This window comes from Oreochromis aureus, linkage group 6, assembly GCF_013358895.1.
Source record: "Oreochromis aureus strain Israel breed Guangdong linkage group 6, ZZ_aureus, whole genome shotgun sequence".
NCBI classification, from domain to species: domain Eukaryota; kingdom Metazoa; phylum Chordata; class Actinopteri; order Cichliformes; family Cichlidae; genus Oreochromis; species Oreochromis aureus.
The window spans coordinates 30,913,055-30,928,225 of record NC_052947.1 but is presented as its reverse complement, the minus strand read 5'-3'; the positions used below and the strand labels follow the sequence as shown (position 1 = coordinate 30,928,225).

Below are 15,171 nucleotides of genomic sequence, written 5' to 3'. Positions count from 1 at the left end.
TTGTGTTCGTCTGTTTGACCTTATGACTGTATGTTGGTCTGCTTATCGTGTGTGTGTGTGTGTGTGTGTCTGCCTGCTCTATGTGTGTCCCTCTCTCCAGCAGCAGCAACAGCAGCAGAGTGCTAACCTCCCCATGAATGCACTTGGCCCCTCGCTGGGCCCACAGCTAGCCTCCTCCCAAACCCCCTTGCACTCCACGCCTCCGCCTGCTGCCTCCTCTGCCTCTACGGCTGGGGGGGCCACTAACCTGCCGCTCCCCCAGCCCTCCAGCCGCAGCTCTACCCCCACCCTCCCTGGCCCTGCCCCAGCCCCAGCCCAGGGTGCCACCCCGCCCTGCCCCACCCAGTCCCAACCCCAGACGGAGCTCCCTGCAGCAGCACAGACGCAGCCCCCACCTCAGCCCCCTACCACGCCGGTGAGACTGAGTCCCTTCGCATGCCCTCCACTTTTGACTCCCTCCTCCCTCCCGTGCAAACTCCCATCCCTCTGCCTGCCATGTACCAAACCATCCCATCCACATCCACCTTTTCTGTCTAATAACTTCATTTTCACCACTGTTTGTAGCCCCCCCAATCACAATGTGAATATTACACCTCTCAATGTAAGGGAGCAATGATATTTATACAGGAGGTATGCATTCGTGCCATAGCCTCAGAGCCCTGCATGCAAAACAAAAAACCCCCAAACAAACAACAAAAAGTTGTTGCAAACACATCGTGACTGTATTTTGTTTTTGTTTTTCTCTCTGCCTCTGTCCTTCCCTGTCCTTTTTTTCCTCTTTTGGTTTCAGCTGTCTCAGCCAGGAGCCAGTCTGGATAATCGGGTGCCCACACCAGCCTCAGCCGCCAGCGCCGACCTACACTCGCAGCATGTTGGAGCAGACCTGCCTACCCAAGAGGTCAAAACTGAGACGCACCATGATCAACAGGAATTTGAGGCCAGTGGTGGCAAAACTGAGCCCAAGATGGAGGTGAGCTGTGACTGGAGTTTAAAACACAGTAAAAACCTAAACTAAATCTTATTTATGTTTATAATTTTAATTCATCTTAATTTAGAGGCACCTTATCTGATAGTTGTTCATTAGATCATGACCTAATTTGGATTCACTGTTTTTGGATTCTTTTATGAAGAAAACAACATGCCGCCTACACCATTGGCTGGTTGAAGCTAGTGAGCTGTCCTTGGCTGTCAGCATTACAAAATGCCTTATAAAGCATTTGGTCAACTTGAGAGCTTAGAATAACAAAGTCAAGGGATTCACAAATAATTGAGCACATGAGGTTATAAACAAGAAAATCATTATTCTAAAGAGTATTACTGTCATGAATAGACGGCTGTTACTATTGTTTACATGATTGTGGTATGAAATGTCTTTTACCTATATGTTTATAGACTGAAGATGAGTCTGCTTCAATGTTGGTCAAGAAGGAAGAGCCAGAGGAAAAGCCGGAGCCCATGGAGGTGGAGGAGAAGAAGCCGGAAATTAAGACGGAACCCAAAGAAGAGGAAGAGGGTGGAGTTAACAGCACAACCACCTCATCCCCATCTCAGTCACGGCGGAAAAGTGAGTCTGAAGCCAGGGGATTGATAAACTCTGACTGATCAAAACAGAGGTTTACTGAGTAATCAGGGAGAGTTTTAGTTATTGCTGTTAATGTATAAAATAATAAAGTCAAAATGCAATCACTAGTTCCACTGGCGGAATAATGTCCAGATACTTTTGAGATACTTTGAGCTTTAATAATAAATGTTGCTTTATAGAAGCATAAAAAGAGCGGAAGGGCTGGGAAATGTAAGTGAAATTGTAGAACTCTAATAAGGTGGGAAAAAATTATTATGCTATTGGTTATAATTTAGAAGGAAGTAGTTTGTGAGTAACTAAATGTACAGTACAGAAACATTCTTGTTTCATTTTTTTTCTCTTCACCTTTACCCCAAATTTTCCCTTACCTTGGCTTTCCATTGTATACTTTTCAGTTTTTAAACCCGAGGAGTTGCGCCAGGCTCTGATGCCAACTCTGGAGAGTCTGTACAGGCAGGACCCCGAGTCCCTGCCCTTTAGACAACCAGTAGACCCAATGCTCTTGGGTATCCCGGTATGTAGCACACAACAGCTGCCTGCTTAAACACAAAAGCATTTGTAGATGTTTAAAAGTGTTGCTTGTACTTGTGGTGTGAACAGATAATCTTAACTTTTATTTGTGTAAAACTTTCCTCTTCCTTCTGTCTTTAGGATTACTTTGACATTGTGAAGAACCCAATAGACTTGTCCACAATAAAGCGCAAACTTGACACGGGCCAGTACCAGGAGCCCTGGCAATATGTGGATGATGTCTGGCTGATGTTCAACAATGCCTGGCTCTACAACCGCAAAACATCCCGTGTCTACAAGTACTGCTCTAAGCTGGCTGAGGTGTTTGAGTCAGAGATTGACCCCGTCATGCAGGGCCTGGGCTACTGCTGTGGGAGAAAGGTGAGATCGAGTGGGTGGACAATAGATTATTGAATGCCTGCAGTTTTATTTCAGGATAATATTTTTTGTCTTCTATAAATAACTTTTTGGATATTATTTATATTAAAAATGTAGTGTTTAACTCTGCTTCTGCTCTTGGTTTAAATTAAAGTTTGACTAAGATGAGCCCGAGTTTTACCTGCCCACATTTTGAGTACTGACTGAAATTTGGCAAAGATTTCCCAAACCAAAGCCAAAACTCTAAATTCTAATCTTCAGATTCACTATTTCTGACAACTTTTTCTTGAACAGTTTTATTTGGACCTTCTTGACCTTTCTTGTCATCTTGTGTTTACAGTACGAGTTCTCCCCTCAAACCCTCTGTTGTTATGGCAAGCAGCTCTGCACCATACCTACTGGAGGCACATACTACAGTTACCAGAACAGGTATCTTTTTATGAATAAATGTACTTCATGTGTGTGTTTTTGTTCAACTAGGTCAAAAAACAAATGTTGGGTGACAACATGCTTAATCTCACCGAGCAATCTCATTTGCATCGCACATTTGCATGCAGTTTTGATGGACTGAAATTGCAGCCATTTGAACTGTTGCTCATCCCCTGTGAGCCCAGGTTCTGCTCATCTGTAGCTGTAGTGGGATTGCTGTCATACCAGTAACAGTTTTAATGGCTCTCCCTTCAAGTCCTGGCACAGTATGAGACTTCAAAATGGTTTTGCTCGCATTTATTAACTGTCAGGTTCCAGCATCGTACATTAAAAGAAACACCCAAAAGGCCATCAGACAAAAACAAGCCATGTGTTGATTGTTTTTTCTCTCGGCATCCGTCAAGGGGACTATGTGAATTCAGTGTCGCTGCCCCCTGTGTTGCGTGATGACTGAAAATATAACGCTTTAGTTTAGGCCACAAACTGCCTTCCCCATCATTGACTTCTCTTCTCAGTAGAATTCAGCACATTGCTTTACACCGTGTACCTTGCACCCCCTCCTGTATAAGCTGTGGAACTGCAGCGTTTTTGAGCAGCGCAGCAGCAGCAGAGAGACGGCATGAGACTCCTGCAGCGCAGTCCATTTACACTCTCAATAGGAGTTCAGGGAATCCCCGCTCTACATAAAAATCCAGTGTTATTTTGTACAATTTGCCAGGGGAAACTCAATCATATAGCTTAACATCAACTTTTGCAATATGACTCATATTTGAATACAATGATAATCTTGTATTCTGGTATCTTTATCGTGTTTAACGTGCTGAATGTGATTTTTGTTTTTTTTTTTCTTGCAGGTATCATTTCTGTGAAAAATGTTTCAATGAGATCCAGGGGGATAGTGTGACGTTAGGAGATGATCCTGCACAACCACAGACGTAAGTAAAAGATTGGCTTCTGCAAATCCTTAAAATCCTAAGACACTAAATTCATTATAATAGAAATACAGAAACTAAATCAACACCAAGATTTTGCTTCATGGTTGAAATCTGTACCAGACACACATGAGAGGGATTTTTTTTTTTCTGATGTCCAGTGTTTCGAACGTGAGAATCGGCACAGTGTAATCCCACACGATGTTTCCCGACTCCAATATTTCCTGTTTGGATACATGCAGTTTGTTGCACACGCCTTGGTCAAACCACAGAAAACAACTGCAATCCAAGATCATAATATTTTTCTTTAAACTTCAGTTTTGATCATTGTAAGGTCGTGGTCAAGTTTAATTTCAGCTGCATTTAAGAAAAAGAAAAAAAAAAAGACTGGATTCAACTTTTCTTAAGTCTGAGCTTCAAAATTTAAAAAAGTGAATTTGTTTCAGCAAAATTGCTTCATAGTTAAGATGCAAATATCCACTGAAATATTGACATCTCTAGCTTTAAAACCATATCTATGTTATTTATCTACTATTTTATAGTCACGGTATTACTTGGTTAACTTTTTCCGGTCATTTTGCTCACACTCTAGGAGGATATCGAAAGACCAGTTTGAGCGGAAGAAGAACGATGTTCTCGACCCTGAACCGTAAGTCAACACAAACCACACACCCGTCAGTGAAAGGAACTCAGAATGGGTCGGTCTTTGCTTCTTTTCCCAGAGTTAATCTTATGTGTTGATGCCTTTTTCTACTCATGTGTTGCTGATCACGTCTTTAAACAGTTTTTTTTTCCCCCTGCCACCCACATCTGGCTTTGTTTTGGTGTTTTTTTTCTGCACAGTCTGCATATTTTCTCTCTGATCAATCTCTTTGGTTTGAGTGAAGCCCAAGGGCAGCTCAGCAGCACCACCTGCTGAGTGTAACTTGATGTCGAAGTTCTCTCTTTCTAGTGAGAGCTTGGATTAGAGAGCACAGGTCATAAAGTAGCTGTCTTTTAGATTGGTTACTGTGATTTTTAGATATGGTGCACAAATCTTATGCTAAACCTCCCACAAAGGCGCTCTTGTATTGGCTGGCTTGCACGAGCGTAACGACTGGAGGAACATTGACGTGAATGACGATCTCTATGTTGCTTGCTGCCCGAGCAGTAAAGATATCAACATTCATACAAATGATAGCCACAGGGAAACACGACTGGAATAGTGTGAATGTAGTATCGATGTGTGAGAACTGAGTGATATTTTAGTGGTGTGCGTTTCTTTTTTTGCACTTGCTTTTTCTTTGTTTTTGGCTTTAAATTTGAAAAGTGAAAGCATCCCATGCTAACTCCACACAGAGGGTTCTCTCTGTACTCTGGCTTCCTCCCAAAGTCCAAAGATATATGTGTTAGGTTCATTGGGGATGTGAAATTGGTGATTCAGAATTAGCTGTCGATGAGAATCCACAAATGGTTTTTCATCTCTTTGTGACTCCCTGCAACAGACTAGTGATCTGTCCAGGGTTAAGCCCACCTTGTGCCCCGTGACAGCTGGAATAAGCTCCAGCCCCACTGTGACCCCAAACTGAATAAATGGAAGATGATGAATATTAATGATTTTTTTTTTTTTATGTTTTCTTTTTTCAGGTTTGTTGAATGTAAAGATTGTGGACGGAAGATGCACCAAATATGCGTCTTACACTACGAGGTCATTTGGCCATCTGGGTGAGAATTTTGACCGCTGTAGATTTTTGTGAATTTGTGTTTATGCTAACGGTGCGTTTAACCTCCCTCTACATGATTTGTTGTTGTTTTTTCCTCAGATTTATCTGTGACAACTGTTTGAAGAAAAGTGGAAAAACACGAAAGGAAAACAAGTTCTCAGCAAGAAGTTAGTATTCCTCCCTATTTCAGATATGAAGTCTTTGCTTCAGCTTTCATGGCTATTTATTTTTGTATTTTTCAGTCAACAGATGTCAACAGATTATTGAAGATTTGTCTTAACAAGATAAGACTTCCTCCATGTGCCCATTGTCTGCATACATCTCAGTGTGGTGTTAGCCTTGTAAATTAATTATCAGTTTAGGCCTGGAGGACCATATCTGACTTTGATGGAATATGTTAGTGACATATTGGTGATCTGAAGTTTTATAGTCTCACATAGACCATCAATAGTGTCCTAATGTTGTTGTTCTCTCCATGGTAGACTGCTGCAGGTTGTTGTGTACCTTTTCTTGGAAAAATGAAGCTCCTGCTTTTCATTTTTCAAATGCAAGGAAACAGATTTGACCCTTTTCAAACTTCTGCCTTGTGCTTGTCTGTTGTAGGGCTGCAAGCAACACGACTGGGAACGTACATAGAGGACCGTGTGAATAAATACTTGAAGCGACAAAACCACCCAGAGGCTGGGGAAGTGTTTGTACGAGTGGTGGCAAGCTCTGATAAAACGGTGGAGATTAAACCAGGCATGAAAGCTAGGTAAGAGCATCATTAACAGAGGAGAAAGAGGGATGGGATGATTGGTTTTAAAATTCTAATATCCAATGCTTTCCATTGCAAGTAAAATATTTTTCTACTTGTCTACTAGAGTTGCCTTAGTCAAATAAATGAATAACCAAAGAGTCAACAGTTTGGGTGAGGGTAGCCAAACCTCCTTAGTTTGTAGATACACTGGCAAGGCTTGTGTTTTTCCCTAGCTTATTTTAATTGCCATAAAGAATGCAATGTCCTCTATAAAGATTTTATACCCACTCAGAGTAATTGTGAAACATGCCTGTTTGATGAGATGTCGTGCACCCCCTCCTAGGAGGCCTTACGGTGTTGTTAGATTCACCATGGGATCAAAGTCAACAATGCTTGTCCCATCTTTGCAGGGAGGAGTCCCTCCTCCAAGAGCCTGTTATCTTAAAGTTAAATGATTTAAGGCTTTTAGCTTTTTATTGACTAATGGCAACTTGACTTGAATCGTCCCATTGTGTTCTTCACATCTGCTGAAAGCAGTGACAAACATGGAAAGCCAGTAGCTGTAGCTTTCTAAAAGCTTCTAAAGTCACAATAAAAGTGGAGAAAACTGTTCATTAACATTCAATTCACTGTATTGAATAACATTTATTTGCTATATTTTTTTTAGGTGGTATGTTGTGGCACTAGATTCAGCAAAACCTCAGATGCAAAATTGCTCAGTCATATTATCATGGCTATACATTTTAATATTTCCTTTTGTTGGTTTCAACAGGTTTGTAGATACAGGTGAAATGCCCGAGGCCTTTCCTTATAGAACCAAAGCACTTTTCGCATTTGAGGAAATTGATGGTGTAGATGTGTGCTTCTTCGGCATGCACGTACAGGAGTATGGCTCTGAGTGCCCATTCCCCAACACTAGGTCTGTGCATTTAATTATGTCACACAGCAATAAATAATATTTACCTTTCTTTGCTGTTTTCTATGGTTCATGTAAGATTTACCATGTCTTCCTTCTTTTTAACCTTTGCAGACGGGTCTACATATCATACCTTGACAGTATTCACTTCTTCAGACCTCGGATTCTACGAACAGCCGTTTACCATGAGATCCTTATTGGCTATCTAGAATATGTCAAGAAACTTGGGTAAGGCTCGCTCTGTTCTTCTTCTCTGTTCTTCCTGACGACTTGCACAACTGTAAAAACGCCTCAGTGGATCCAGGTCTCGGGGTAACGTCATCACTATCTCTTTGGCCTGACTTACTGTTCACGTGTGTTCACAGATATGCCCAGGCCCACATCTGGGCATGTCCTCCCAGTGAAGGTGACGACTACATCTTCCACTGCCATCCTCCTGACCAGAAGATCCCCAAGCCTAAAAGACTGCAGGAGTGGTACAGGAAGATGTTGGACAAGGCTTTTGCTGAGAGGATCCTGCATGACTACAAGGTAACAAGGCGAAATGACAGACTGCATATTATTACCACATAAAAGCTAAAGTGAACAAATTGTAAAGGGCAGATGATAATTTTATTGACTACTGATGCCTTTGTTATAAATTAATCAGATGTCTTGCTAGCTGTTGTTGGGATTAACCCACTGTGTTTTCCATCCGTCTCTCAGGATATCTTCAAACAGGCGACTGAGGACCGACTGACCAGCGCCAATGAGCTGCCTTACTTTGAAGGTGACTTCTGGCCTAATGTGCTTGAGGAGAGCATCAAGGAGCTGGAGCAAGAGGAAGAAGAGAGGAAGAAGGAGGAGAACACAGCTGCCTCTGAAACTCCAGAGGTATGACTATTATACGAGGGTTTGATGTACTAGAGCATCAGATAATTTAAAACTCCACTATGTTGTTGTGTTACTGTCTTTGTTATTCCATTGCAGTTGAATGATTGGATATAAGGAGTTTAAAGAATTAAAAAAAATTATTTTTATGTACTACTACCTTAAACCTTGGGATATTTGTATGACATTAAACAGAAGCAGAGAGTAACTAATGAACAGTGAAAATTGGTGCTCACTGTGCTAATTTTACAGATATTCTGTTAGCACTGAAAACAGTGAGAATATATGATGATGGAATAATTCATAACATGTTTTCTTTATTACATCTTTTAGGGAACACCAAGTGACAGCAAAAACGCTAAGAAGAAGAACAACAAGAAGACCAATAAAAACAAGAGCAGCGTGAGCCGAGCCAATAAGAAGAAGCCTGGGATGCCGAATGTAGCTAATGATTTGTCTCAGAAGTTGTACGCCACCATGGAGAAGCATAAAGAGGTCAGACTTGTTTCTTATGTTTTTTTGTGGTAGTGAAAATCGGGAGGTGATGAACAATACTTTTATGGATGTGATCAAAAGGTTAACTAGTGGGAAACAGTTCGAATAACGAAAGTAAGTCATACTTTATTTTGATTTTCTATCTCAATCTTTTTTTTTTTCCCCTCTCCTTTGCTGAAGGTGTTCTTTGTGATTCACCTTCATTCTGGGCCCATGGTCAACACTTTGCCACCCATTGTGGACCCCGACCCATTGCTCTCCTGTGACCTGATGGATGGCCGTGATGCCTTCCTGACTCTGGCAAGGGACAAGCACTGGGAGTTCAGCTCCCTCAGGAGGTGCAAGTGGAGCACCATGTGCATGCTTGTCGAACTGCACAACCAGGGACAGGATCGCTTTGTCTACACTTGTAACGAGTGCAAGCACCACGTGGAGACACGCTGGCATTGCACTGTGTGCGAGGTTAGTTTCCACTGCACTGTTGTTTTTACACTCGATTATTTTGTGTCAGAGTTTGGAACTAGGGAGGGGAAAAAAAGGATGATTGGAAGTGGAAATCTGTCAGATATGTGGAATGACGTACATGAACTGAATCAGAGATATCATTTGTTAAACTTTTGAGTTTACCATCTTTGGTTGGACTTTAATTACTATGTCCCCTTTTCTTCGTTTTTCCCTCTTAGGACTTTGATCTTTGCATTAATTGCTACAACACAAAGGGCCACGAGCACCAGATGGTCAAGTGGGGTCTTGGCCTGGATGATGATAACAACAGCCAGAGTGGGGAGGCCTCCAAGAGCCCACAGGAGAGCAGGCGTTTAAGTATTCAACGGTGCATTCAGTCCCTGGTCCACGCTTGTCAGTGTCGCAATGCCAACTGCTCTCTGCCGTCCTGCCAGAAGATGAAGCGAGTGGTACAGCACACCAAGGGTTGCAAACGCAAAACCAACGGTGGCTGTCCTGTATGTAAGCAGCTTATTGCTTTATGCTGTTATCACGCAAAGCACTGTCAGGAGAACAAGTGTCCTGTCCCGTTCTGCCTGAACATCAAGCACAAGCTTCGCCAGCAGCAGCTGCAGCACAGGCTCCAGCAGGCCCAGTTGATGAGGAGAAGAATGGCCACCATGCAATGCAGAACCATGCCGCTACCATCCCCACCGCCATCAGCTGCCCCTAGCACTCCCACTCCCACTTCCCACACTCAGCCCAACACTCCCCAAACACCCCAGCAGCCTCTTTCCAACCAGCCGCAGACCCCCAACTCAGCAGGCGTCATGTCCCCCACATTCCCCAATGCAGCTCGCGCTGCTCAAGCTCAGGCACCGGTGTCTCAGGGCAAACCTGGGCCCCAGGCCTCCCCTCTACACCAGCAGCAGTCCCCTCTCCCTCAGCCCCCCCAGCCATCACAGCAGCTATCTCAGCAGCCACCTCCCATCGCTGCAGTCAAGATGGCACAGCGCATCGAAATGATGGCACAGGCCCAGCAGAGCCAGCGGAACTACCGTGTCAACGTGAATGGGTTGCCCATGAATCCCCAGCAGCCACAACAGCGCATGACGACACCAATGCAGCCAGCAATGCAGATGGTGCCTGGGCCCCGGGGACCACCAGTCATGCAACCTGGTATGGCCACTGGACAATGGGGTGGAGCTTCAGGCCCCATCCAGCCAGGTCAAACTCAACAACCAGGTCTTGTTCCAGGCCAGTCCCCACAGCAGGCCATGACCATGCAGCGAGCCATGATGCCACCAGGGCAGCAACCCCAGCAAAGCCAGAGGATGCTGATACCACAGCAGCCCGGTGCCCGGCCACAGACTCCCCAGAGAGCTGGAGCTATACCTCCAAATGCTCTGCAGGATCTCCTCCGCACCCTAAAGTCTCCCAGCTCACCCCAGCAGCAGCAGCAAGTTCTAAACATCCTCAAATCAAACCCTCAGCTAATGGCTGCGTTCATTAAACAGCGAACAGCCAAGTACCATGCCAACCAGCCGCAGCAGCAGCAACAGCAGCAACAAGCAGGCCAACAACAGCAGCCTGGCATGCCAGCAATGCAGAATATGGCTATGTCTGGAGGGGCAGTGCAAAGGACCGGGATGCCACCACAGCAACCACAGCAGCCTCAAGTGCAGAGCATGGCTGCATTAGGGACTCAAGGGCAGCTGAGCACCGCGCACAATGCAAACCCCCAGATCCAGGAGATTTTCCGCAGGCAACTCTTATTGCAGCAGCAGCAGCAACAACAGCAGCAGCAGCAGCAGCAACAACAGCAGCAGCAGCAGGGAGTGTTACCACAGGGCCACCCGGGTCAGTTTGCTGCTCAGTCGCAGGGTACAACACCCACCTACTCCCAGCTCCGCATGCAACAGCAACAGCAACAACAGCAGCAAATGCAAATGCAGGCAGGGGCACCTGGGGGGCCCATGGGTCAGCTCCCACCAATGGCTCAGATGGCCCAGTCTGGCATGGGGATGGACTCGACCCAAAATTTACTGCATCAACGACTGCTTCAGCAGCAGCAGCAGCAACTTCCCCAGCAGCAGGCTGTCCTGAAGCAGCAGATGGGCTCCCCTGGCCAGCCAAGCCCCATGAGCCCTCAGACCCACCTCCTGGCTGGGCAGCCTCAAGGCGGAGCCCACCTCCCCGGCCAGCCTGCTTTAGCGAACGCCCTCAGCAACCAGGTCCGCTCCCCAGCACCAGTCCAGTCCCCTTGTCCACCCTCACAACAGCAGCCACCACATTCCAGTCCTTCGCCGCAGGTCCAGAACCAGCCCCAACCCTCACCTCAGCACCCACCCCCACCCCACTCGGGTTCACCCCACACAGGGCTTGGGGGCCCACTGCAGTCCATGGAGCAAGGACACTTGGGGACACCAGAACAAAGCGCCATGCTACCGCAGCTTAATACGCCCAACAGAGGAGGGCTGAGCAATGACTTGGGGATGGTAGGAGATGCTACAGGGGACACTCTGGAGAAGTTTGTGGAGGGATTGTAGCATTTCTGCTGGGAACTAAAGAACATATTGTCACTCCCACAGACCTGTCCTCCCACTCCTCTTCCTAGTTTTCCCTCAAACTCTTTATCCCGTTAGAGGGCTTTGTTTGTTCTTTGTAAGGCTGACAACGGTTTTTGTACTGACATGTAAAAAGTTTCAAACGTTGCAACAAAACAAGAAAATTTGGTTGATTTAAAATAAAAAAAAAAAAAAAAAAATTCAAAACCTTTAGGGAATGTAATTGTTTCCTAACCCTAAGTGGTAGGTATTTCTTCCTTGAGAATGTTGAGGGATTTGCAAGTTGCTTCTTAAAATGAAATTAAATTCATAAAGAATATATTTTTTTGGTTGAGACCAAATGTGTTCAGTACTCAATTTTTTTTAAATTTTTTTGTTTTGTTTTTGCTTTGTTGTTTTTTTGGGGGGGTTGTTTGTTTTTGGGTTCATGCCTTTATTTTTCTTTCTTTTTTTTTCTTTTTTCTTTTTCTTTTCTTTTTTTTTTTTTTTTACAAAAATGTAAAGTTGCATTATATTATTCATATCTTTATTTTGTACCTTTGAGAATTGTTTTCTTTTTTTTCTTTTTTCTTCTTTGGAAACTGTAAAATATTTTGTCTCGGAATTGGGCCAGGTTTTTGTTATCTTCACAAGCTGTCATTCCTGGCAATTGTAATCTAGTGTTGTACTATTACTGCAAGAAGATGCGTTCAGGGACAGTGACCGCTCCCATTCTTTTTGTGTGTATGAAGAGCACTCATTTGTATTAAAGTAGGAAATGGCCTGCAGCAGTTTGTGTAAACAGGCATGTATGCAGGAACACATGAAGACACTGACACAAACCCTCACAGTCACTAAAGCCGCGTTTCCACCACAGGAACTTTTACCAGGGACTAGGGACCATACTTTCAGTTACGTTTGGGGTAATTATTTAACCCCCACCAAAAAAAAAAGTCCCTGGGTTTGAAGCGCTGAACATTTCTGATTGGAGTACCCGTCTTTACCACCAACTCCAGGGTGTGAAAGCAGTCATCTCTTTTTGATATGTCAGCGGATTTTTTTTTTTTTTTTTTTTTTTTTTTTTTTTTTCGTTTTGCTTAATGTTCACGGGCCTTTAAACTTTTTTATTTCCTTGGAAACAAAAATTTCTGTGACTACGACTTCCGGGTACTTTTGGGTGGATACGCGGCTTAAGAGAAATACAGCTGATTGGTTCACCAATAAGGACTGCAGCCTACAACTCAGTGGCCTGGAATTTGGAAACGTTGTCTTGCAGGTGTAGAAAGTTGTTGCTTTGACATTAAAAAGAATTTGTCATACTTTTTTGTCATACAAATGTTGTAAAGTGTAAAGAGAGTGCGAGAAAGAGACCAGCCCCCTAAGCTGAGGTGGAATGATCAGTGGTTGTTTGTAGGCAATGTCTCGGATGACGCCCAGTTCTCCAAATTTTACACTAAGTTGTGTGCTATCAGGGGATGAAGGGCACATTTGAGATTCACCTGGAGGAGAACTAAATGTCATCAACCCTCATTCCTCTCACAAAAAAAAAACTTGAATTGGGGGGATTTACTTTTTCTCCTATTGTAAATCAAGTTATTAAACAAAATACTATAGATATAAGGAAGAGCGAATGAAATCACTGTATAAACTGGTAAAAGACTCATTTCTTACTTATATACCATATTGTTAAATAAACTGTGTGCAACAGAAGAACTCCAGTACTCTGTTGACTAAATAATGAGGCATCACTTCCTCCTGTTGGTGTGTATTCATTTGTTTCCAGTGTTACATTACCAGCAACAACTGTTTGGTTTTCATGTCACCTAAAATAACATTTATTTCAACTTTAGTCTTCATCCTGAACTTTTAAAAAGATGGAGTTGAATTGTTCTGTTTAGTAAAATGATATTTATCGATGCAGCACTTTACAAATAGTGACAGATGCCTTTTTTCCACCCATGTGAGTCTGGTGCCTGAACTAGAACCGGTTTCATGCATTTCCACCAAAGCCAGACTGTCAGCAAAAATTGGCACTTTTATTATTAGCAGGAATGTAAGACCCCCTTCTTTCAATCAAGGTGCAAAGCATTAATAAGTAACCTGCTAGGCTCTACAAAAAGTCTAGTGAGAACCAGTGTGATTACAGAAAATACTCATTTTAACCACTATGTCAGGTAAACATTTGCTAATTTTTTGGTGTTCTAGATTGAACAAGTTGCTGGAAACATTCCTCAGACATTTGGTACATGACGGCATTGTGCAGCACCTTCACAACGCTCTGTGAAACCTGTGAAGTACATTTTAGCGCACTGAAGTAACTGTCATTTAGAAGAAAGTAGTCTCAAATAATAAGAGGTTTATGATGTCCATTAACCTGCTGAAATAGCCATTGGTCATAAAGACATGGACATAACAAACAACAGTAGTTCAGGTTGGCTGTACCATGTAAATGATGTGTGACTGGTGCTAAGCAGTCCAATAAGACATCCACCATCAGCATCGGGAGTTGTTACAATGTAGCATAGACTGTACATAAAAGGTAGATGCAGAAACTGAATTTATCCATTTGTTTGTGAATCCTTAAGGTTTGTGTTTTGGCTGCCACCTTTTGTTTTTTTGCAAACAGAAGTGGTGGAATGGTGGATTGCAGGTGGGTGCAAATTAACGCCCTAAAAGGCTAGTGCAGCTAAGTGGCTCAAAGTAATCATTAGTGGAGGAGGCAGATGTAACGGATATAGCTGTGTGTGGTTACACCCAGAACTTTAGACGTTTATAAACTTTAAGAAAAGTAAGTTATTAAAAAAACAGTCCTTATGAAGGAGTGTAGAAATCTGTAGAGTGCTGTTTTGATATAGGAGTTTAGGGGAACTGGCTCACTATTGCAGTGTAGATAGCCTTGTGGCCGGTGAAGGAACTACAATTTTTGGCACTTCACGTTTGGGTTAATTTTTCAGTCCCAGATGTGACTTTACAATCTGAATGTGGCAGCATCAAGGCTCACCAGAGCAGGTAATGATTTAGCAGTTGTCTGTGTTTCTGCCAGTGCAGCATAATCACATCCACACAGCAGCACAAATGTGAGTTCTGGTTCTTTCTCTTAAAAAATAGCTTGTTTGGCACTCCATACAAATGTTTCTGATCTTCTGGAGATCATCTTGATTGCACAAGTCTTGCACTGAGTCTCTGCCATTTGAATGGCTATGGGAAATGTGCTGTGATGCCCAGTTGGTGAAGTCACACTCATGCAGCAGCCAGTTAGAATCTGAAATGTTCATTTCCAAAATATAAAAATTGCATTAAGAAGTGAAAGTGTAATGAAATTTTCAGTCGGGTAACATCATTTAGTCCCTGTCTCAAATTCAAGTCATGAGGTTTGGAAAGGTCTTTTAAGTGTGTATTACTGGAGTCTTTTTCTTTAAAAAGTCTATGATGTCTGAGTCGGTGTCTGTCCCTCTGTGTAAACTCCAGGCACAGAAATACACTTGGACACAAAGAAGTAAACTGTAAACTCCTCTGTGTATAGTAAAGATGTTTCTGAATTTGCTTGCTTCCTACATGCCTTCACATTCTAACAGTATTCATCAAATCTTAAAAAGCCTATCCACTCACCAGTCATACCTGGTTAGA

The 15,171-nt window shown here is 43.3% G+C and overlaps 1 protein-coding gene across 4 annotated transcripts in view; it reads left to right on the top strand.

Annotated features, from left to right (window-relative positions):
* Positions 1–13,295, top strand: part of crebbpa (CREB binding protein a) — a 41,436-nt gene extending 28,141 nt beyond the window's left edge. For 2 of the 4 annotated variants that reach the window (XM_039613545.1, XM_039613543.1), the window contains exons 14-31: positions 101–415; positions 791–970; positions 1,393–1,564; positions 1,978–2,096; positions 2,234–2,473; positions 2,811–2,899; positions 3,754–3,834; positions 4,424–4,480; positions 5,458–5,535; positions 5,634–5,701; positions 6,138–6,288; positions 7,046–7,192; positions 7,304–7,417; positions 7,555–7,720; positions 7,895–8,062; positions 8,393–8,554; positions 8,735–9,016; positions 9,238–13,295. In XM_039613545.1, coding sequence (XP_039469479.1) covers positions 101–415; positions 791–970; positions 1,393–1,564; positions 1,978–2,096; positions 2,234–2,473; positions 2,811–2,899; positions 3,754–3,834; positions 4,424–4,480; positions 5,458–5,535; positions 5,634–5,701; positions 6,138–6,288; positions 7,046–7,192; positions 7,304–7,417; positions 7,555–7,720; positions 7,895–8,062; positions 8,393–8,554; positions 8,735–9,016; positions 9,238–11,547 — 4,899 coding nt within the window. In that variant the 3' untranslated portion in view covers positions 11,548–13,295. The remainder of the gene's footprint in view (positions 1–100; positions 416–790; positions 971–1,392; positions 1,565–1,977; positions 2,097–2,233; positions 2,474–2,810; positions 2,900–3,753; positions 3,835–4,423; positions 4,481–5,457; positions 5,536–5,633; positions 5,702–6,137; positions 6,289–7,045; positions 7,193–7,303; positions 7,418–7,554; positions 7,721–7,894; positions 8,063–8,392; positions 8,555–8,734; positions 9,017–9,237) is intronic. The other 2 variants (XM_039613544.1, XM_031727474.2) reach the window with 2 other exon arrangements.
* Positions 13,296–15,171: the final 1,876 nt, after the last annotated feature.